The sequence below is a fragment of the Clarias gariepinus genome, chromosome 20, assembly GCF_024256425.1.
Source record: "Clarias gariepinus isolate MV-2021 ecotype Netherlands chromosome 20, CGAR_prim_01v2, whole genome shotgun sequence".
NCBI lineage: Eukaryota > Metazoa > Chordata > Actinopteri > Siluriformes > Clariidae > Clarias > Clarias gariepinus.
In genome coordinates this window covers 6222659-6247516 of record NC_071119.1, presented here as the reverse complement: position 1 = coordinate 6247516, position 24858 = coordinate 6222659, and the positions used below count along the sequence as shown (strand labels likewise).

At 39.2% G+C, this 24858-nt stretch overlaps 1 protein-coding gene across 1 annotated transcript; it reads left to right on the top strand.

Annotated features, from left to right (window-relative positions):
• On the top strand, window positions 1-24591 carry LOC128508235 (C-type lectin domain family 4 member M-like). The gene is made up of 7 exons (XM_053479459.1): window positions 1-151; window positions 16688-17000; window positions 17375-17383; window positions 18810-18869; window positions 19788-19905; window positions 24256-24362; window positions 24459-24591. Exons 1-7 carry the CDS (start codon window positions 1-3, stop codon window positions 24589-24591), a joined length of 891 nt encoding a protein of 296 aa, XP_053335434.1.
• Window positions 24592-24858: the final 267 nt, after the last annotated feature.

Genomic DNA, 24858 nt, shown 5'->3' with positions numbered 1-24858 from the left:
ATGAGTGAGGACACTTATGAAAATGCAAAAGTGACAGAAATCAACAGAACTGATTCCAGAGACAACGAGAACTCCTATGAAGATGTTTATGCAAATCCAGACAATTTGAACACCCAGAGGCCCAGAAGCTTTATGCAAGCTGAGATTTCAGGTAAAAACACTCAAATATGTGTATACTGTACTATATACTGATCTACTTAATTTAAATAACTTTTATTATATACCTATATACATCTACTCAGTAGCGGTTGCATTCGCGGTAAACGAATTCATAATCACTACTAAAATTACAGTACAAATTTAGAATTAAAATTAAATGAAATCTTATTAGGATCGAATTTACGTGAAGTAAATGTTAACACAGTGAGCCTTTAGATTTTATTATGTGTAATTAGAAAAGCTTTGCGTGTAGGGTTTTGTGTCATCTTATATTTTGTGTTTTTTTAATTTGCAGTAGATTTATTAACTGAAATAATTTACCATAAAATTAAAACATGGTCAGGACGTTTTACTGACAATGTTTTAACTGCTACTGCCACTTTGTTGCTCTTGTTTGCACATTTGCACGTGCACTTAATGTAAAAAAAAAACTGTAGATAGTCTTCCTTAGCTAGTTAGTTTTTGTTAATTTATGTTGTAAATTTATGTTGTCAGGTCAATCTGTCTTGTCTCCGCTAGCCAGCTAACTAGGCCTCTTAAATAGCTAGTCTAGTTTTTCTGTTAATTTATGTTGCATGTAGCACCTTGGTCCTGGAGGAACGTTGTTTCACTCATACTACCTGTATATGGTTGAAGTGACAATAAAGTCTACTTGAACTTAAACTTGAACTGAGTCTGCGGATGTCGATGTCATTCAGCCCCGCTTGTGTTTTTGCGCTATTATACTGTAAGAATGAAATGCAGTAGGCTATTATGATCATTATAATGTTTTTTAATAAATAATGACCCCTGTTGCGTTGTACCACCGCTGGCAAAACCTTATGAAATACAAGTGAAACATTAAACGAATTTACAATCACAATACTAAAAATATAGTAATAAATATAGGCATTTCTTAATTGCATCGAATTTAAGCAAAGGAAATGTATACCTTTATATCTAGCCTTTAGATTATATAATGTGTAACACTAGCGTATAGGCAGAAAACAGACTCTGGGTGTGCATCAGAAACAGTTTGCCAGATTAATGTTCAAAACAATGTAATAAAACTATATAATTTACATAGCCTTTATTTACATTTAGACATTTGGCAGACGTTCTTATCCAGAGCGACTTACAAAAAGTGCTTTCACTGGATACATACTTACACTGGGTTAACTAGGTTTATAACTAAGTGCCATTAGTCAAACACAACTGGGAAGAAGGTTCTTTTTTTTTCCAGTCCAAGTACTGGAGAAACAGATACGTCTTGAGTCGTTGTTTAAAGATCGTCAAAGTCTCTGCTGTACGGACATCTAGAGGAAGTTCGTTCCACCACCTAGGTACCAGAACAGAAAAGAGTCTGGATACAGTAAATGCCGCCCTCGATCCCTAAGAGATGATGGGATGAGGCGAACAGTGCTGGTGGATCGGAGGGAACGTGGTGCAGTGCATAGTGTGATTACAGCAGGCAGGTAGGTGGGTGCTAGGCCATTTTTCGCTTTGTAAGCAAGCATCAGCGTTTTGAATTTGATGCGGGCAGCTACAGGAAGCCAGTGCAGGGAGCGGAGGAGTGGGGTGGTGTGGGAGAGGAGAGGCAGGCCTGCCCAGAGTGAGTTGCAGTAGTCCAGACTTGAAATAACAAGGGACTGAACAAGCACCTGAGTAGCCTGTGAAGAAAAAAAATGGGTGGATTCTCCTGATATTGTAAAGAAGAAATCTACAAGAGCGAGTAAGGTTAGTGATGTGTGGGGAAAATGACAGACTCCACTTTTATTTAAGTGCACTGAAAAAAACTCAAAAACATTATGATTTTGTAAAATAATGAAAGCAAACAGGGTGCGCTATTCTGTATTGTTTTCGGTGAACTTAGAAAATGAACCAAAACTGTGTATACTCGCCTCACAGACATGAAAAATATATACTATATATATATATATAGAAAGCTGTCATGATTGTGGTGGTATATTGGGCTGATGTTACTGCTGTGAGCTTGTAAGGGCAGGCATAGGCGCAGAGGGTATGATGTTATTCTCTTTCATTTAACATAATTAACAAAACATAAACAAAGAACCTCAAAGAACTCAAACTATAAACACAAGATCTAGAGCTTAAAATAGGCTCTTTGCTTAACCAATGCTTAAGAGCGGGACAAAGGCTAAGAGAACTAATCTTTTAAAATCTTCGCAGAACTAATCTATTATTATTCTGTCACAACCTGTACAAAGGCTAAGAGCGGTACAAAACACACATGGAGCTGAATCTAGACAAGACGAGGCTGGGGACAAAACAAGACTGGAGACGGGACGAGGCTGGGGACTGTTAGGATTATGGGATTAACCACAACCTTCAAACCAGCTATCTATCTATCAGGCTTGCTATGCAGATGATTGTCTTGCTCAGGCCTGGAGAGATCTCAAACACACACGAGGCAATGTTCAGGAGATAACCAAAAGTTTAATGCACAGACAGGGGTATACATAGAGCAGTAGAAACAAGTATGTGCGTCACCCTGTTTCTGGGCAGATAATGTAATTATATATACAGGGTTAACAGAAAAAGAAAACAGAAAAATAAAACACAGACATGATATCATATTTGCGGTTATTCGCAACCTGTACAGAGTCTTCTTTTACTATATAACGGAGAAGATCAGAGTCTGCAAAAGTATGTACAAGGTGCATTCGAAGAATTCAAAGACAGAATAGTGCATGGTATATTCAAATAATTTTGAAGACATCGTAACCCCCTGGGGTCCGTGCACGCATATCTGCGTTTTGAGGCGTCTTCCCCTCATGATGCCAATAAGAACTTAAATTACACTTTCAGTTTTGATCGTACAGACGAGATCTATATATTAATCGAATCTGTAAAGTGTCTAGTTTTATTTGTATGCACACATGTTACAAAATAAAACTGTGTGCATTAATAAAATAAAGAAAACAAACCAGATGTGCTGTCTGTCGCTTTGGTCTGCGTGAACTGCAGGGAGAAACACGTCATTAAAATGAACTGGAACCAATTCAAAACAAATAATCTGTTTTTATCCTGTTTTTTTTTTCTCATTACAGCTAATGTGATCCTGCCTCCCTGTGTGCGCGCTGTTCATATGGAAATGAACCTTTCATGAACAGCGCACACAGGGAGGCTGGATCACATTAGCTGTAATGAGAAAAAAAAAACAGGATAAAAACAGATTATTTGTTTTCGAGTTAAATTGGTAAATTCTCCCTGCAGTTCACGCAGACCAAAGCGACAGACAGCGCACCCTGTTTGTTTTTTCTTTATTTTATTAATGCACAACGTTTTATTTTTAACATATGTGCATACAAATAAAAGTAGACACGTTACAGATTTGATTAGTATAAAGATCTTGTAATTTAAGTTCTTATTGGCATCTTCAGTGGTTTTTTTTGCACTGTTCTTACACTTTTATATCTGAACACGTAACTTATGTGTAATTAGTGATAACAGCTATATTTTCTGTTATAGTGACTGCGGTAATGCTGCTAAAAAGTCAACTTTAAGTCAAATTGTTTAGGCCTAATAAACTGTTTAACTGAACTCGCAAGTGAATCTCAAGTTTTTTTGTATGTGGTAAATACATTCTTAAATAACCTTAACACTGAAAATATATAAACTTATTTTGTTCTCAGATGCTTTTTTGTAACTACTCTCTCAGTCATATACCTGTCTGATGACTCATTATGAAGCTCACTATGCAGGCCTTTGTCTTTTTAGGTGTGAATCACTGCATTAGTAATGATAGTTCACGCCTTCTCGCATAGACCCTTTACACTTAAAAAGTGACTTAAAAAATGTTAATCACTACATTGTTTTCTGTGAGCAAGTAAACATGATAATTTTCACATCATTTTGAAGCAAAAGCCCCAGTTCACCAGCCCAGTTCTCAAAAAGTCTTGTGAAACACACAAGATGCTATGCACACCTGAAGCTAATTCGACTAGCAGCTAAACCTGATAGCAGCTAAACCTGCTCCTGCACCAGCATTCAAGGAACTCTGGTGGCCCTAACCGGACTCACATCAGCAAAGGACACTGCTAAATTGATTTTGGAACACCGACTGCATGGGTTCCCAAAGGACATCGTCTCAGACAGAGGGCCTCAGTTCACCGCCCAGTTCTGGAAGGCCTTCTGCCATCTGATCAATTCCACCTGTGGTCTGTCATCCGGTTACCACACCCAGACTAATGGTCAGACGGAACGGACCAACCAACAACTGTAGCGCTACCTGAGGTGTTTTGTTTCTGATCGCCAGCACTCCTGGGCCTGCTAACTATTAGCTTCAGGTGTTGGTCTCCTCAGCCACCAACCTAAGCCCATTTGAGGTGTGCCATGGTTTCCAACCTCCGATGTTAACCATCAAGAACCGGAGGTTAACATACCATCGGCCCAGCAGTTAGTCCGTAGGTGTCGGCGGATGTAGAACCAAGCGAATCTCGCCATCCAACATGCCAACACCAGCTACGTCACCCAACATCGCCGCCGACACCCTCCGGGACATTTGTACCACGTAGGTGACAAGGTATGGCTATCAACTAAAAACCTCTATCTGCACACCGAATCAAGAAACCTATCATCAAGGTTCATCGGACCATACCGCATCACTTTACGGATTAACCCTGTCACCTACCGGCTCCAGCTGCCTGTGGCGCTCCGGATCCATCCAGTCTTCCATACATCACAGCTAAAACCCTTCATCACTTCACCTCTGTTTAGATTTATTAGTCTACACTCATTAGTCTACTTCTGCCGGTGCACTCAACTTAGGAACTTAGGAAATTAAAGAGCATTCTTGCCTAAACAGCTCTTAAAACTACAGTTGTGACACAATAACAGTAATATTTCGAACATTTTGCAGGCTGCCATTTGGAGAAAAGAGATAATAATGAATAAACCAGTTGTTGGGTCAAAATAACCCAACCAGGTGTTCATTTGTAAATGACCCACTACATCTCATATGACCCAACATGAGCAACCCAACAATATGTTTAAAGTACCTAAATATAACACTCTTGGTTTCGTGTTTGTTTATCTGGACGATATTTTAATCTTCTCTCGAGACCTAGGGGAGCACCAACATCATGTTCGACAGGCCTTCTCAGACCATTACCAATCCCATCCTGTTTGTGGTCTGACAATGCCTTGAACTTTGTCACAGGGTTAACCTTTTCCAACGGCCCCTCATGCATCATGACTGTGGTGGATCGGTTCTCTTAGGCCGCCCATTTCATTCTGCTACCCAAGCTCCCATCTACCAAGGAAACCGCTGACCTCATGATAATTCACGTCTTCAGGCTGCATGGCCTCCCCAAAGACATCGTCTCTGACCGTGGGCCCCAGTTCACATCACAATTTTGGAAGGCATTTTCCAAACTCATTGGAGCCACCCCAGTCCAACGGGCAGACCGAAAGAAAGAATCAGTCCCTCGAGGTAGCCTTAAGGTGCCTGGCCCTACCGAGATGTCGCCTCTTGGAGTAAGTTCCTGCCTTGGGTGGAATACACCAACAACTCCCAAGTATTATCATCTACTGGTTTGTCCCCCTTTCAGTGCTGCCTGGGCTATTAACCGCCCTTATTCCCGTCTCAGGAGAAGGAGGAGGTCAGTGTCCCATCTGCCCAAGCTTTTGTCAGACGCTGCATAAAGACCTGGCAGCAAGCAAGGAGAACGCTGTTATGGGTCGGCAGAAGATACAAAAGACAGGCCGACCGCAGACGCTCTCAGGCTTCCAAGTACAGGGTGGGCCAGAGACATCCCCCTAAAGACCACCTGCCGCAAACATTTCCATTGTTACCTTGCCCCTTCACTATCACCAAGATAGTCAATCCCTGCGCTGTTAAACTATTGCTCCCCTCAGCTATGTGGCGAATCAATCCTACGTTCCACGTGTCTCGCCTCATGCCCATTGTCCCATGCTCGTGCTTATGTTTACCCTAGCCTGTCTGTATCCTTTCCCACGTCTCCTCAGCCACCAACCTAAGCCCATTTGAGGTGTGCCATGGTTTCCAACCTCCAATGTTCAACCATCACGAACTGGAGGTTGAAGTACCATCGGCCCAACTGTTGGTCCGTAGGTGTCAGCGGATGTGGAACCAAGCGAATCTCACCATCCAACATGCCAACACCAGCTACGTCACCCAACATCGCCGCCGACACCCTCCGGGACATTTGTACCACGTAGGTGACAAGGTATGGCTATCAACTAAAAACCTCTATCTGCACACCGAATCAAGAAAACTATCACCAAGGTTCATCGGACCATACCGCATCACTTTACGGATTAACCCTGTCACCTACCGGCTCCAGCTGTCTGCGGCGCTCTGGGTCCACCCAGTCTTCCATACATCACAGCTAAAACCCTTTATCACTTCACCTCTGGTTACACCCACCCCCCCTGCTCCTCCGCCCTGAATCATTGATGGCGGTCCCGCCTACACTGTGTGACAGATCCTTGACTCGTGCCCTCGGGGCAGAGGCACCCAGTACCTGGTCGATTGGGAGGGCTACGGCCTCGAGGAGCGATCTTGGGTTCCAGCGCGGTTCATTCTCGACCCCAAGCTCATCCGGGACTACCGTTACAGGGTATCCTCCACCTCAGGACCGTCTGGAGCCGGTCCTGGACAGGGGGGTACTGTCATGCACACTCGGCATGCAACCGGCACTAGGACCCAGAAGTTAAGCGGTCGCGAACCAGGAAGTATAAAAGGAGTAAACAAACCATAGCACCTCGCTCAGTCATTGAGTTTAGCTGATGCTACGTCGGATTCATTCATCTAATCATGAGTACTCACTTAATTGGCTTTATTTCCTGATCGAGTGTGTATTTATAGGACGCGGGTTAGATTGTGTCTTTCCCCTGCTCCCCATTTGTGAGAGTCCTTAGATTAAAAAGCGTAATTATCCGGCCTATTCGTGTTCTTCCACGTTTGGGTTTACCATTTACGCAACAAAGGGCTAACCGCTAAAGCTACGTCTTCTGGTCACCTCAGGTTTGTTCTTGACAAGCGCGTCAGAAAATGAACCGAAACTCTGTGTATACTCACCTCACAGACGTGAAAAAATACATACTTACAGAAAGCGAAATATCTGCTTTTATATAAACTAATGGAAAACAAATTTTAGACAAAGTAATTTGTATGAAAATTGGATTTTTGGCGCATCCACTGCTGCAGAGACAATGGGATGACACGATTATCTTCATCACCACAGCTGAATTCAAAGACATCACTAATTTATCAATAAATTTACAATTGTCAGGGTCAGTCTGCTTGCTGTTTTTCCAGACGCATTCATAATCATTAGTCTACTTCTGCCGGTGCACTCAACTTAGGAACTTAGGAAATTAAAGAGCATTCTTGCCTAAACAGCTCTTAAAACTACAGTTGTGACACAATAACAGTAATATTTCGAACATTTTGCAGGCTGTATCCTTTCCCATGTCCCTGTTTCCACCCCGTCTGCACACTTGCCTCCAATCCGCATCTGGTTACTCCAGCATTTAAGCACGCGCTGTGCGCTGCTTAAATCGCTGGATTATCTTGTGTATTTTTTGCCTCGATTCTCTCACGTTATATTACTCTGCTTTCACGTTGCCTAGTTAGTTTGTTTCCTCGTTTTCACGTCTCTCGTTCCTCTATTTGGATTGTCGCTTCGCTTCTTGATTTCCTGGCTTCTGATTTCGCACTATTAAACTATTTTCTGAAGTGCTGTAGTGGTCCATATCCTTGGCAATAAACTAACTAATTGCTTCTGGAAAAAAGAATGTTAATGCTAGTATTATGTGTTGCATCCTTAGCTAACAATCTCTCTCTCTCTTTCTTTCTTGCATGCATGTTGGAGCCAAAAGCAGCATTAAATGCCTATACATAATGTTTTTACTTCCTTTGTAATCCACATGCAAAAAATACTAATATTTGAACTTCTTAATAATTCCTCTGACTGTAGATATGGTTGAGTTCAGGCAAGCGGCTATTTTCTTTTAGCCATTGCCTGACTTATGAAGGTCGACACATACAGTATCTGCCTTACTTGAATGAGGTGTCCTCTTGTCTTTTCAATTTTGAAAAGTAGATAAAAGAAATAGACCTCTGTGTCACATTATTTCCATACCACAGGGAGACAGAATGTCATGAATTATTAATTAAAAGTTTCTAGATATTCTGATTAACTATATAAACTACAGTAAAAATTACAAAAATGCTCCAATTACATTTATTTTAGCAGAATTGTCAGTGGCGTCAATAATTGTGGAACAGGTGATTTTATAAAAAAATATATATATTTTTAGCATTCTATCTTTGGAGATTCCTGGTTCGATCCCCGGGAGATGCTGTAGCCCAAATTGAAAGGCTAGTCCATATCTTTGGGGCATACATATGCAGGAGAAAGCTTTTATTCTGAATGAACTATTTTTTATATAAAATACAAAAACTAGCCTAAACCTTCTAAACAATGTAGGCATGGTGGATTATAGAATACCAGGAGTTCACTCAGCTTTCAGTCCTTTATAGGTCAATAGTGGTATCTTAAACCTAATGTGCAGTTTTACTGGCAGACAATGAAGTGTGGACAAGATAGAGGTGAGGTATTTTTATTTTGTCTGGTGCTGCATTATAAACTAACTGGTGTAGAATAGTGTAACATTTATTTTCCACTGTTACATTTTTGGGTTGGGTGATTAACCCGTTTATTATGCACACACACACACACACACACACACACATCCCATACTTGGACACATGCACACACACACCACTGTGGTTATGTAACGCAATATCAAGCAAAAACGTAGAGAAGTAGAAAGTACATATATTTGTTGTATGATGTAAAAGTTAAAAGTAAAAAATGTTCACCAATATACATATAACTAGTCAAGTAAAGCAACGATTTGTCAAATATGTGTTTAGGTACAGAAACAAAAACATTTACTTAGTTACCTTCCACCGTATCTCTCCTTCTGAGGTTATGTGTCTGAACTGAATTGGTTGAGACATAGGTTTCATGCTTATGTTCCTGCAGACCTACTTTATCAGTGTAAGAAAATATGAATAGTATGACAAATTTCAAGGGTGCTATATCTTGTGCCATCAGCTGTAAGTTAAATTAATATAGCAAAACCCTTGTAAATCAAAGCGAATTTCCCAATAAAAAATAAAGAAAACTCAGTTTATTCATTCTACAAGCCAAAAAAATAAATACATAGAAATAAAAAAAGTATTTCCGTTAGTGTTTGTGCTGTGTATGTGTGTGTGCGCGCACATGCTGGGTATGTGTGGTTGTGTTTGTGGGTGTATGTGCTGTGTATGTGTGTGCGTGTGTGTTTGTGCTCACACACGCTGTGTAATTTGTGTGTGTAAAACTAAAGTAAGAAGAGAGGAGAAATTACCCCTCCGGCTCTCCCTCCTCCCGTCTTACACAGTAACATGCACACACGTTATCACAGTGTTATAGTAAACTGTACACGCACGCACAGATGTTGATTATACCAGTGAGAGAAGCACTAAGACAGAGCAGGTGAAATGATTACCCATAATTTCCCAGCACAAGAGAGAAAAAAACCATTGGCTAAGTTGTGATCATGTGGGGCTTGGAGTCAAAACAAGAAGCGAATGCGTCCTACATTATACTCAGTACTCATAAACCAAGACTAACTCATTTTTCAAGTCAAAATTTATTAAAAAATTTTGCTAGTCTTGCAGAACGCTTACAGGCCGCGTTACTTACAATCCGAGGTTCCACTGGATTATCAGCATTTAAATTATTACCCTCCGGTACCCTCTCAGCTCAAAAATCGTGCTCCCGTATTATTACCAGCACTTTCGCAGAGGCCGATTCAGCTCTTCCACTACACACCGTTTATAAATAACCCGGACTTTGGACAATCATTCCACTCACTTACACATCATCTGGTTGTATATATTTTGTAAATATTATTATTATTATTATTATTTTGTTGGCTTTGGTGCAGCTCTTTTGTTTATTTATTGTTTAATACACGCTAGATTAAAGATACATTTTAGTAAAAGCAGGTTACTACTACTTTTATAACCAGGTTAATGCTGGTGGCATGTAAAGGGAGTCTGGTGTTGTGTAGCTTTTCAGAACAGAATGGATGTTAATACCGTTAATACTAATACTGGCAATATGGCCGACCAAGTTGTTTCATTTTATACACATGAGACTGATACTGTAGATTTTTCTGTTGGTTCCTTTGTGACTCAGTGTAACCCTGCAGCAGAAATAACATCTTTAATTAGTCCTCTGTATATATCAGATAAACATTCTGATGATGGGGATAATTGTGTTGCGTATATGTCTAGTATGGCTGTTGTACAAACACTACAGACTGAGGTGAAACAATGTAAAGTGGCTTTAAAGTGGATCTCTAACAGAAAAGGTTGATATGTTAGAGCATGGTTTAAGAGAATCCGCTAATAGTACATTAATAGTAATAGTACTTACTTAGCAGGGTTGGATAGTTACTTTCAAGAGGCCCTAGAAAAACTGGAGAAAGTGGTCACCTGTGGTCAACTGTTTTCTGCGAAAAGATGCTATGTGGGAGAATCAGATGAAGAAGCTCTGCCTCACTAGCACGCCTGTTCTTCACTGACTACAGGCCTGCACCCCTGCACCACTACACTCTTTCACACTGTTTTCACCCAGAACTCCAGTCCCAGCAATGATGGGAAATGTACAACACAGAGTGAGCAGCATACTCTATGATGTTCCTCCTCCTGTTACAGCACCCTAATCCAATCTCCTTACCTCCTAAATTATACAAGCTACCTTCTCCTCATATGCTCAACCGCCCATCAGCTTAGATTTTCCATTCTGAGGACTCCTCAGAGACCACTGACGTGCTCAACTTTCTAGAGCAATGTGAGAACTACTTGTAGGTCAGACCACTCCCAAGCGTAAAGCTCATCGGAACCCTCAGCACAGTTCTGCGAGGCCCCACTCTGAGCTGGTGGAAGGTGGAGAAGGCCAAGGTAAAGGACTAGTAGTCTTTTAAAGAGGCATTTATGGCTGCATTCCTGCCTGATAAATACTTGACTGAAGTAGAGGATAAGTCAAAGGTCACTGGTACAACAGCCCAGTCAACGTCTCAGAGACGTTTAGTATTATTAGTCAGTATTATCAATACAGTTGGTATTTCTTGGTTCCAAGGAAGATGGGGGGCTGCGTCCAATTTTAGATCTTCACGAGCTGAACCGCTATCTCAGTAAACACAGGTTCAAAATGTTGAAGTGTCTAAATGAATGTTTCTCAAATCCAACCAGAGGATTGGTTTGTGACAATCGACCTGAAGGACGCATATTTTCATATAGAAATATTGCCACAACACAGGAACTTCCTGAGGTTTGCTTTCGGGGGCGAAGCTTACCAGTATCGGGTCCTTCTATTTGGACTAGCTCTGTCACCCCGCACATATACAAAAAGCATGGCTGTGGTCCTGGCTCTTTTACGACTCCAGGGCCTCCGTATTTTGAATTACGTAGACGACTAGCTGATTCTGGCTCAGACTCAGGAGCAACATCGGGATGTCGTCCTAGCTCATCTCGATTCTTTTTGAATGAGATTCAATGCCATGAAAAGCATTCTCTTTCCTGCTGAGAACACAACAGATTTGGGTGTCACATGGGATTCAATCGCAATGCGGGCACAGCTGTCTCCCTTGCGTGTCGAATCCATTCTCAATACCCTGAAGGAAATCAAGCTAGGCCAGGAGGTGACTGTTTATCACTTTCAGAAATCTTTAGGTCTCATGGCGTGTTCACGGTTATACCTTTGGGCCTTCTGCACATAAGATCGTTTCAGTTGTGGCCAAGAGCCAGGGGATTTCACTCAAGGGCCAATCCCCGGAGGCAAATAAGGGTTACGTGCCAGGGGCTTCGTACCCTTTCTATGTGGTTTAGACTCCGGTTTCTGACTTTGGGTCCCACTCTAATGCGGTCCAGCCCAGGGGCGCAGAAGAGGACATCATTCTCGCGTGGCACATCAATTGCCTCGAAATGATGGCTTTATCTTTGGCCCTGAAACACTTCCTCCAGCAGTTGGGAGGCTACCATGTCCTAGTGTGGGTAAACAACACTACGGTAGTCTTGTATATAAAATTGCCAGGACGGACTGCGCTCGCACCGCTAGCGCACCAGGTTCTGCTTTGGGCACAGGACAAGTTCTCCTTCAGCCTCCCTGGGTCTGGATGCGATGGCACATACGTGGCCCAGATTACGTCAACACAACCCTGGGGCCCAGACAGTAGCAGTGCGGCGGCGTTGGTATGGCATCGAGTGTAGCTTTTAAAAGAGAATGTCTCGGGTTACTTTGCTGTAACCCTGTTTTCTGAAAAAGTGGAAACGAGATGCTGCACTCCAATGCCGCACTGCTTGCGTGATTGGATGTCCTTTCAGACAAAATTGACCTTAGGATGTTTCCGGTTCACTCCTATTTATAACCTGCAGGTGCACCTGATCGGATGGCGTAACCTGACCAAGGTTATATAGGCCAAAATTTGGCGTGTTTGATACACACATGCTCCACAACCGGCAACACAAAAAGATGTTCCCATAGCGTTTTCACGCAGCATCTCATTCCCGCTTTTTCAGGGAACAGGGTTACAACAAAGTAACCCGAGACGATCCTCCTCTTTAATTTTCTATGTAGTCTAATCAGCGCTCAGTCGCACGCATAAAGTTAAAAAATGCATCGGTGGAAAAACTGCAAGGATACTGACACTGACCATTTTGATAATTCTTTGATAAATTTAAGATTTCTTTGGTTTAAGCTGTAGTGATGATGGTAATCCTGTATTCTCGTCGTCTCCGCATCAGTGGATGCGCATATAATTCACTTTTCATATGAATTAAATAATCTATTTCGCTTTTTAAAGAACACAAAATATACGATGACACAAGACCCTACATTTTCATAATTACAAATAAGATCTAAAGGCGATCCTAAATTCGATCCTAAAATATTTAATTCAATTTAAATTATAAATTTTTACTGTAATGTTAGTACTGTGATTATAAATTTGTTTAATTACAATGTTTTACTTGATTTTATCTGCAACTATGTGCAGTTCTAGACCAACTGCGGCCCATTAATCCTGGAGAGAACAAACTGATGCCTGAGGCTTTAGTCTATAGTTATATAGCGCCACTCAGCGGTAAAAACCAGCAAACGCACAAACCCAAATGCTGTCACCGCACACGGCAACGGTAAAAGTAGAATAACGTTTGTCTACCTACTGTAGGCCTGATTGGTGGATTGTTGCAGAGATGGTTGTTCTTCTGGAAGGCTCTCCTCTCTCCACAGAGGACCTCTAGAGCTTTGACAGAGTGACTATTGCGTTCTTGGTCACCTTCCTGACTAAGGCCCCTCTCCCCCGATCGCTCAGTTTAGATGGCTGGCCAGCTTTAGAAAGAGTCCTGGTGGTTTCAAACTTCTTCCATTTACAGATGATGGAGGCCACTGTGCTCATTGGGACCGTCAAAGCAGCAGAAATTTTTCTGTAACCTTCCCCAGATTTGTGCCTCGAGACAATCCTGTCTCGGAGGTCTACAGACGATTCCTTTGACTTTATGCTTGGTTTATGTTCTGACATGAACTGTCAACTGTGGGTTCTTATATAGACAGGTGTGTGCCATTCAGAATCATGTTCAATCAACTACATTTTTGACAGGTGGACTCCAATTAAGCTGCAGAAACATCTTAAGGATGATCAGGGGGAACTGCATGCGCCTGAGCTCAATTTTGAGCTTCATAGCAAAGGCTGTGAATACTTATGTACACGTACTCTCAATATATATATCTTTAAATTAGCAAAAATCAAGTAAACTTTTTCATGTCATTATGAGGTGTTGTGTGTAGAATTCTGAGATAAATAAATTTAAACCATTTTAGAAAAAGGCTGTAACATAAAATGTGGAAAAAGTGATGCGCTGTGAATACTTTCCGGATGCACTAAGTTTTTCCATACTGGCACACTTTAAAGATTAGTGTCTTTGCCGTATGCCTCTTTGTTGAGCCACGAGGAGAAACACGGTACACCCTGTCTCCTGTGGTCAATGAGAGGGTCAAAGTGTGACCTGGAAGTTACCCCCCTCAAGTCGGGCTGAAACTGTAAAACTGTCTGGACTGCTAATTTACACCATTTTCTTTGGGTTTAATTCGAGGCATCTGGTCTCAGCATGGCTCCAGGCAGAGCAGACTTCCTGTCCTATGCCTGGTTAAGTTTCCCACGGCTTCGTTTCACAGGTGTTACTTTATTTTCAGAATCTTTTAAAAAGTCATGACAAATGCTAAACTTGCATCTAGAACTTGAATGTCAATGTATTATAAAACTAATATAATTTACCTCAAAATTACAAAGAAAACGATTACTGTCACGATCGGGGTGTAATGGCGGATGTTGTTGCCGTGGGCGGAAAGAGCAGGCATAAATGCAGAGGGGTTTTGTAAACAAAAAGAGTCTTAATAAGGGCAGTCACAGGATATAAATATAAAGACAAAACCAAAAGAAACAAACTCAAACAATACTCAAACAAAAGGTGAAACATGGGCTCTGTCAAGACACAGGCTCAGGGACACAGACAGGCTCTATTACCCGTTTCCCTAAGCATACGCCCTATGGCGAAACACAGGCTTAAAGACACACACACTAAGTCGGGAGCTGACACGGGATCAGACAACACTAGCCACACTGGGGCGGGGTCACTAAGGGACTATAGACAAAACTAGAGACACACCTAGAGACACAGAGGGTGACCAGACACATCTAGAGACGGGACTAGGCTAAAGCCATGGCACTCAGTTAAACATTACAATTAGCTAAACATGGTGATTAAGATACCCATGGCAATCAGCTAAACATACATTTAACTAAACATGCCTTTAGCCTAACAAAACACCTAGCTACACCTACCTGATAGCTAGACATCAAAAGGATTACAGTGATACGAGAGACTAGAGACAGGGGAGGAACTAGAGCAGCTAGAAACAGAGGCTAAAGACACAGGGAAACAAGGGAGGCATGGGACACAGAAATTAGAAACACAGGGGCTATGGCTAAAAGCATGGCAGTTAGCTAAACCTGATAATTAGTTCCAGCTAGCAGTTAGCTCAACATGGGTTTTGCTAAACAAGCTCCTAGCCAAACACACACCTAGCTACTTACCAAACTGGCTAAACACACAAACACAAGGAAACAGGAGAAGACAAACAACAATACTTACATACACATTACACACACCACACTTGACATGACTGGGTCAGCTCCACAAACTTAGACACACATAGAACATCTACAGTAGACATTGCCAACATTAGAGCCAAACCCAACAAAACTTAAATCAAAATATAAACTGAAGAAACCATAATGCCCACATAAATAACAGTAGTACAACTACCAATGCTCAGCCTAGCTTCCCAGACTAAACAGCTATTTATAGATGACCTAATGGGCTACCTCGGCTCAGGTGTGTACTCGCATCACCTGACCGAGGTGCCTTCTGGGAAACTGAGTCTACAAACAAAAAACTACAAAAGCAAACAGTGGCCTCTAGTGGTGATCCCTTACAATTACATTTTTAGCATGGACATTAACCTTCATCTAATGAGTTTCATATTAAATTACAAGTTATTATTGTAATTTTACATAAAGTTGTACGTAATTTACGAAAACAGAAAAAAAATATATATTATATATTATATTAAAAAATGTGAAAAAAATATTTTTTTAGTTTTGAAATAATAAAACTGCGGTTATTGTTTGTAAGAGGCTGCAATCTATAAAAGCAAACCTCTGTGTCTGTGTCAGGGTCGGGCCTTCAACATTGTCTGCAATCCCAAAAATAACTACTATCATCTCATCTTGATCAGTACACTGAAATATGTTTAATCTATAAAAGAAACATGACATGCTTAAAACATGAAATGACTGCGTCTTTGTGTGGGTGTGACTGGCAGGCTATACTTCTGACTCAGTGTACAGAATTAAATGTGCTGCTGTCAGTAAATTAGGTTGTAAGAAGAAAAAATCTGAGAAGGGGCATCAATGGCTTCTTGTGGTCAAAGTGTGAAGACGTTTGAGCTGAAATATTCACTGATATACTGGTCTGACTCCCTTTACTGGAAGCAACAATTTTTTGTTACACAGAGGCTCAGCCTCTCAGTCATGTCCACACAGAGATTCAGTCATTTTATGTTTTATAGATAAAAGATGTTTTGGTGTTCTTCTGAGCAGGGTGAGATGGTGAAGGTCATCTACAAGATTACAGACAATGTTGAAAGTCACGAACCTGATACAGATGAGGAAGATGCTTAGACACACCAAGAAGCACAACATAAAATTTAGGAATAATAATAATAATAATAATAATAATGGAAATAGATAGAGTTACTAAAATTTTCTTCAGATTACTGTTGAAGGGCTTTGATAGTAATAAAGTAGTTGAGACTAAACTGTATATGCTAGGTATATAAGTGAAGTAATAAAATATATATTTGTGTCCATTTACCTCTAGGAGGAGACACTAGATGGAGCAGGTGTTACAGACTGCCTGCAGTGTGTGTGGTGCTGCTGTGTGTTCTCCTGCTGATTGCCGTCACATTGCTGTGGATCAAATACAACCAGTTACAGACCAGTTACAACACCCTGACTTTAGAAAGAAACCAGACACAGACAAGCTATAATATTCTGACTGTAGAGAGAGACCAGTTACAGACCAGCTATAATATTCTGACTGTAGAGAGAGACCAGTTACAGACCAGCTATAATATTCTGACTGTAGAGAGAGACCAGTTACAAAGGGAGAGGACATTTTGCAATTTGGGTAAGTAGATAGACTTATTTTAAAGAACTTTATTAATCCCAGAGGGAAATTGCTCTTGGTTATACAGTTGCTCTGATTATAATTACATTTTCTCCTCAATGGAATGTCATGTCTTTTCATATAATTTCACCAAGGTCTTAGAATGAAAGCATCTCATTAATATTTGTGACATTTTACAATAATGATCCATAATTTACAGGTAACTGTGTAAGGAGTAAGAAAAAAAAAATAGATCTTAATTAACACAGATTATAAACATTAACTACTACTATATAATCACTTCCATAACTAATTAGTAAGCATGGTGGTATTAGTTATATACTATGTACTACAGATGGTACTCAACTGAAATAATGGTTTTACCGCTGCATCTCACAGCAACAGTTTGTGCGTTTGCTGGCTTTTACCGCTGAGTGGGGCTATATAACTATAGCTGACGCCTAAGGCCTTCATTCTCTAATGAGGCGCGCTTCTTTAGAGCTGCACGTAGTAGAGGATAAAATCAAGTGAAACTTTGTAGTTAAACGAATTCATAAACACAGCACTACAATTACAGTACAAATGTAGAATTTAAATTAAATAAATCTTATTAGGATCGAATTTAAGCAAAGTGAACATAACACATTTGACAAAGTTAACATAACACATTAAGCCTTTAGATTTTATCATGTGTAATTAGAAAAGCTAAGTGTGTAGAGTTTTGTGTCATCTTATACTTTGTGTTATTTAAAATTTTAGTAGATTTATTAATTTAAATAAATGAAACTAAATGTACATAAAATTCAAACATTGTTAGGACGTTATATTACGTCGGCAGATGTCAATGTTTATTTTGCGTTATAATAGGAACTAAATGCAGTAGGCTGTTATGATGATCATAATTTTATTAAATGAATAATAAAAAACATTTTAACAAATTAAATTTTTACATCTCAGTAGCACCCCTGTTGCGCTGTATCCGAATACATAAAATACAAGTGAACCATTAAATGAATTTAGTCTCCAAGCTGTTTTCCCCGCATTCATGATAATTATTCTACTTCTGCCGATGCGCTCTGAAAAACTTTATGCATGCAGTTGTGCACTGATTAGACTGCGTAGGAAATAAAAGAGGAGGATCACAATGCAGCCTCAACATCCCGCAGCCCAAATCTCATTTAAATTAAATTAACAAATATTATAAGGCTTGCCCCTGAGAGGTTGTGCGCACACCACTAAGCTTCTGCGGATTCCAAAATTAATGTTGTTAACATTTTTTAATCACTGGAATGTAAGAGATGGAAAGTTTCCTTATCATAACATCCCTTGTATTGTTTTTAATTACTCGATACACAACCCATGATTTTTAATACTATTTTACAAATGGAAAAAAAAAAAAAAAGGTATATTTTTATTTGGTTTATTTATTTATTTATTTTATAAAATCTAAAATTAAAACATTCTATAAAAATAGAAAATTGTGTGTAGAGTAATTAAAAAAAACAATATGGTTTTTTATATGGTTATAAGGAAAATCATCTCGGGTTACTTTGCTTTAACCCTGTTCACTGAAAAAGCAGGAACGAGATGCTGCGTGAAAACGCCATGGAGGTCGCCAAGAAGGTGAGGGCCATCATTGAGGCCCCTCCTACGGCCACCCGACAGAAACCTGTCATCTAACTTTGAGAGTTTGGGGGATTTTTTTTTTTTTTACGGCGAATCGAGGTGTAAGCGTTCGACCGTGCGTTATCATCTCTAATAACTACTGATACGCTCGCTCATCATTAGAGGAGCGCTCTAAAGTAATAGTTTCCATCTCCGTGGATATACAGAGAGAAACTTTGCGGGAACTCTTTTTTGAGAGAAACTCCAAGGTTGGAAGACACTGCTTTGTGTAGTTAACATCAAAGACAAAAAAAAAAACTTTAAAATAAACATCAACAGCCTCCACCAAAGAATCTGGAACACAGAGTAGAGGATGAGTCACACAGCCGCGATATATTATACTATAACCATGTTTGTGAATGCGAATGCGAGATGTAAGCTAGGGTATAGAGCCTGAGATTTGTTCTTTTGTAGTTTTTTTTGTTGGATTTAAGTGCAAGATCCACCTGAGAGTTTGTACAATAGCCCGACAATGCAGCAAATAAAAGAACAGGCATCAACCAATGTGTCCATCTCATCATTACACGAGCATGAATCAACGGGCTGTTACGCTGTCGCAAGCAACATTAAAAATAAAGCAGAGAAGCTAACAACAGTTTTTCTGTTAATGTGTGTGTGTTTAATTCAAACGAGAGGAATAAGTTTTACTGTGTAAAATGAAAAGGGGGAGACAGGAGGGGCTGAAAGCAAGAGTTTTCACTTACTCTAGCCTCACACACATACACACACACACACACACACACATACACAGTGCCTGCGCATACAAACGGAAACACATCCATCAGGATTTATTTTTTACTTTTTTTAAAGGTAAAGTACAGGTTAATTTGTTTTATTTTTACTTTATATTTTGTATTAATTATTTTTATGTATTTATTTTTTTGAGCTGTAGAATGAATAATTTAAATTTCTATTATTTCTTATGGGAAATGTTTATTTGGTTTACGAGTGTTTTGGAATACGAGCCTGCTTCTGGAATGAATTATGCTTGTAATCCAAGGTTCCACTGTATATGTATATATATAATTTTTTATGTTTATATTTATTTTATGTGGTAAGATATTTATCATCACTCTACACAAGCCAACAGTCTATGTAAATTATGTTAATCTCTGTAAATTCAATTTATCTTCACAGACAAAGTGAGGTGTTTCAGCTCTAATCTTTATTTTATGTCTAATGAGGAGAAGACCTGGACTGAGAGCAGACAGGCCTGCAAAGACAAAAAAGCAGACCTGGTGATCATAAACAGCAAAGAGGAACAGGTGTGTGTGTGTCTGTGTGTGTTTGTTTATACTATGTATCAATGCAGTGGTGGGCTGGCTGAAGGACCGGGTTGGAAATATGGAAATATAAGGGTGTCTGATACATTCAGTGGGTCTTATTTATACAGTCTATGTAATACAATAGCACTGCATTCAAAAATAAATAAAACACTTCCTTTATTTTTCTGTAATCTTACCCATGAACTGTATTGGGTTCAATATTGCACCTTAAACTGAACTACACTAACAATAAAATAATGTGTACAGCATTGGACACCTTAAATTGCACTTTAATTTTTTTATTTATAAGCCATACAGAACTTCCAACTCTGTATCTTATAGTAACAACCAATATCTTACTTAATTACATCTTAATTAACATGTTTTAATCTTAATAAGTTTTTAATTTTCTAATATTAACATTATATCAATCTAATATTTTGCTCAATGTCACTTAGAAAGTTTTCCTTTTAGCAGATGCTTTTCTTAGCCATCAAGCTCCTGCCAGAATTTAGGTTGGATATTTGGCGGAAATTGTGGTATTAAATTAACCATATTTGAATTCAATTTGACATTAGAGCACTAACTTGTCCTATTTTTGCCACCTTTTCCAAAGCAACCCAGGCTATACAAAAATGTATTTTGTAGTTTAATTTTTTTCTCCACGTAGCTGGTACAGGTGGTAATTTTTTATACATTTAGTGTGTTCCAGATAATATTAGACACATATGGTGGTTACTCACGCGGAATGTCTATGACTGCCATGCACTCTGTCGCGGCAAGCGGCAACAGCCAAAATAAATCAGTCGCAATTCAAAGTAATTTGTGAAATGACTGCCAGGTGGCGCAAGGGGACATTTTGCAAACGGCTGCAATTAATTTTGTTTAGACAGACTCTCTGTTTCTCTCTGTCTACTGTTATTGTTATCATTAAAGAAAATAGCACAAACAACAGCTCAATGGCTTGTAAATTTATTTTTTTTTTTTAACAGTAAAATGTCAATTTTGGAGTCAGTGGTCCGAGCACAACGTAATGATCTTTGTATGATAAAATGACTCGTGGCATGAATCTATAAGAGACACTTCAGTTTCAAATAATAATTTAACGCTGAACACAAACAGCAAAAGAACATGATAATAACAATCTAAATATTAACATTCATCTTGATTTTAGCTGTTTATGTCCAGCATTGAATAATAATTTAATTATTAATTATTAAAGCTGCTCACATCGCGCACTTTCACTTAAAAAAAATGCAGTGTTTAATCAGCAAGTATATGTCGCCTCTATTTATGATAGATGAATAATCAGATTTTTCGAAGCTGTTTGTGTCGGCTCATATCGGGAGCATTTTGAAAAAAGTGGAGATGAATAGTGAAAGTGTGTAACAACAACACAGCACAATGCATGTGTGTAAATGGCTGAAATGTGGTTGTGTATAAGCCTTTTAGTGAAATATAACAAACACACATTTATACGTGTTAAATAAGCACTGTCTTTTACGGCCGATGTGAGCCGCTTTATTTCAGATGGTTGTGTTTCGAGCGAATAAAAACAATACAAGGCGTGTTATGATAAGGAAACTTTCTATCTCTTCCATTTCAGTGATTAAAAAATGGTAAAAATGTCAATTTTGGAATCCACAGACGCTTAGTGGCCCGAGCACAACTCAATAGTCTTTGTATGATAAAATGACTCGTGGCATGAATTTACACTGAGCATTTTGATCAAAGGGGAGATTAGAAGGGGAAAAGTAAAAGTGTCTACAAACAACATAGCACAATGCATGTGTGTAAATTGCCGAAATGTGGTTGTAAATTTATCTTTTAGTGAAAGTAAAATGTTCGCCTGAGCCCGTGGCGCCGATATGAGAGATTTATAAGAGATTTCTCTTTCCCAGAAATATAACAAACACACATTTATACGTGTTAAGTAAGCGCTGTCTTTGTGGCGCTGTGCGAAACGCACGCCGATGTGAGCCGCCTTCCTATCTTAGTCATAATATACAAATATGTTTTTGCTGTGTAGTAGATCGCGCGCACAACCTCTTACAGGCGAGCCTCTAAATACACCGTTTTAACGGGGGTGGGGATAAGAAACACCACACCGGTAGAACTAGACTTATGGTTATGAATGCGTCGGGGAAAACAGCAAGCAAACTGACTGGCCATTTTAATAATTCATTGATAAGTTGATGTCTTTTCGTTTCGGCTGTGAGTGGATGCGCTGTAGTAATCCACGTTTTATACAAATTACATAAGCTGATTTTTTCCCCATTAGTGTATATAAAAGCAGACATTTTGCTTTTTGTAAGTATATATTTTTCACGTCTGTGAGGCGAGTATACACAGAGTTACGGTTCATTTTCTGACGCGCTCAAGTTCACAGAAACCGATACAGTTTTTTTTATTATTTTACAACATCATAACGTTTTCTCGTCATTGTGCATGCACTTAAATAAAAGTCAAGTCTTATAAAGGCTATGTAGCTTATATAGTTTTATTATATAGTTTTTGCTCATTAATCTGACAACACCTGTGACTCACCCACGTTTTCTGATACACACAGCCAGAGTTTTCTGGCTACGTGAGTGTTACACATGATAAAATATAAAGGCTCACTGTGTTAACATTTACTTTGCTTAAATTCGATGGAACTAAGAAACCCCTATATTTAAGTTCTAAATTTGTACTGTAATTTTAGTACTGTGATGATAAATTCGTTTAATGTTTCACTTGTATTTTATAAGGTTTTTGCCGGCGGGGGTGCTGGGATGTGAAAATGTAATTTGTTAAAATGTTTTTATTATTAATGCCCTTTCAGAAAAGCTACCAGACCTGTAAACACAAAAGTAAATAAAGATTTTTACTTTTAAACTTCATTCATGACATAGTAATGGCTAACCCCAGCTTGTTGGTGTGTGTAAACACTAGTGGACAGTGTGACAGTGCTCCGCCCATTAATCCATGCTACTAAAACCATGCGAATTGGAAGTTTGTTTAATAATTTTATATATATATATATATATATATATATATATATATATATAATTTATTGTTTTGTGTTTTATTTCACATTTTATTACATTTAAATGGTTAATTTAATCGGTCAACTTGTGGACTGTTGTACTTTTACTTGTAGTAACGTTAAATTAATGTGTCAAATTGCTGCCGGTGTTTATATACTGATAACGGTAAAAACGTGTCATAAAGTGTTACCAGTATCTCAGGAACATGTGCTAATGCCCCGTATCATACAAAGGAACATAGTTTTAGCGACATTAATATTATTTACATGTTAGCAAGTCCAGAAGGTTTTAAGCATAACTATAAATACAGTACAAACATCACTTACTCCAAACTGGCTTGTTCTATGTTTAGGTGACTTTTCTATTATTTTTTACGGTACTTAAATATAATTAATTTTATGTCATTCGACACAGCTGACTTGGCGTAGAAACTGGTGTTTTAAAAAATAACCGCGTTAGTTTGCTAATGCTACTGTAGGTAATATAGGTGTTTTTAGCTACAGTAGCAAACACGGACACAAACCTCAATAGGTAGCTAGCAAACACAGACGCAAAACTCAATCTACAAAGTAGTTGTTCCTGACATAAATCATAAATTTGCTCATGGAAGAGATACATTTAACATAGAAATGACATGAGTTTGCTTTCTTACCTGTTGTTTTCTTTAAAAAACTATGGCCGCCAGTCCGCGATAATACTACATTATGGGGTCACGTGACACGGCAGACCATTGGTTTGAAGCAGAAATGTCCTTTGAGTGAACGGATTACATTTAAGTTTAAACAGGGGCTGCAATGTTTGCTTTTAAGCTACGTAAAAATATCAGTTTCCTATAGGAAATCAAAAATTTCCATCAGATCAATGTAGAAACATACTTTGTATCAATGACACAGCAGTTTCACTTTTTTTCTGTGTATCCCAGGAGACATGGCATGAGGCAGGGCACACCCTAGGTGTGGTGCCAGTCCATTACAGGTGGACTCACACATTCACATGCTCAGTCACACTTTTGGCAATTTGGGAATGCCAATTTGCCTAATCTGCATGTCTTTGGACTGTGGGTGAAAATCAGAGTACCTGGAGGAAACCCACCAACCATGAAGAGAACATGGAAACTCCATGCACACAGACCCAAGCCCAACCACTATGCCAATGTGTCATCTATGATTGGTACTGTAATGTTGAACAAGCCTGTGCTGCTTTTTGCAATGCCACCTTCCTGTAAACCAGCCTCCACAATCCACTAGTGTATATATGTCTATTGTATGAGAGAGAAAGAGAGAGAGAGTACTTATTCTTGTATTTTACCAAACCATGACAGGACTTCATAAGAAATATGCTGACAAGGAGAATAGCTTGGATCGGTCTGAATGACAGGGACACAGAGGGCGTGTGGAAGTGGGTGGACGATACACCTCTGAGCACTAAGTAAGAAATCACGGAATTAATATTTTGCTTATGATACAGTTACTGAATCTTCATTGATCTGATAAACACAGCAGATCCTCTGATTCTCTCCTTCAGGTTTTGGGGACGTGGAGAACCGAATGGTGCTACGTATGAGAACTGTGTTGTAAATGCTCCTTCCTTTAACTGGGCTGATTATCCCTGTGATCGTGAGTTTATGGGGATCTGTGAGAAGACAATCTTTAACTGAATTGCTGTATGTGAATGAAAAGCAGTAAATTGAATGTACCTGTGTATCTGTGTAGGTCAGTGTATTGTGTCTGAAAAATTATCATTACTGTTAATAACTCTGTAACCATTATGGTGTCACCTGCTTTGCTTTTTTATTTTAGTAAATTTTAAATACTATGTCCAATTAAAAGTTCTAATTTTCCTTTTAGAAGTTTATTGTGTGGATAATAAGTTATAAATAGAATAAAAATTATTATTTGATCTCCTGTAGATTTTGTTTTTCTTC

Excerpts from the sequence above, each read along its gene's own strand:
- LOC128508235 (XM_053479459.1), top strand. The coding sequence starts at position 1 with ATGAGTGAGGACACTTATGAAAATGCAAAAGTGACAGAAATCAACAGA. Across the intron at positions 18,870-19,787 it reads GTTGGAAGACACTGCTTTGT|GTGTTTCAGCTCTAATCTTT; the intron begins GTAGTTAACATC and ends AGACAAAGTGAG. Across the intron at positions 24,363-24,458 it reads GATACACCTCTGAGCACTAA|GTTTTGGGGACGTGGAGAAC; the intron begins GTAAGAAATCAC and ends TCTCTCCTTCAG.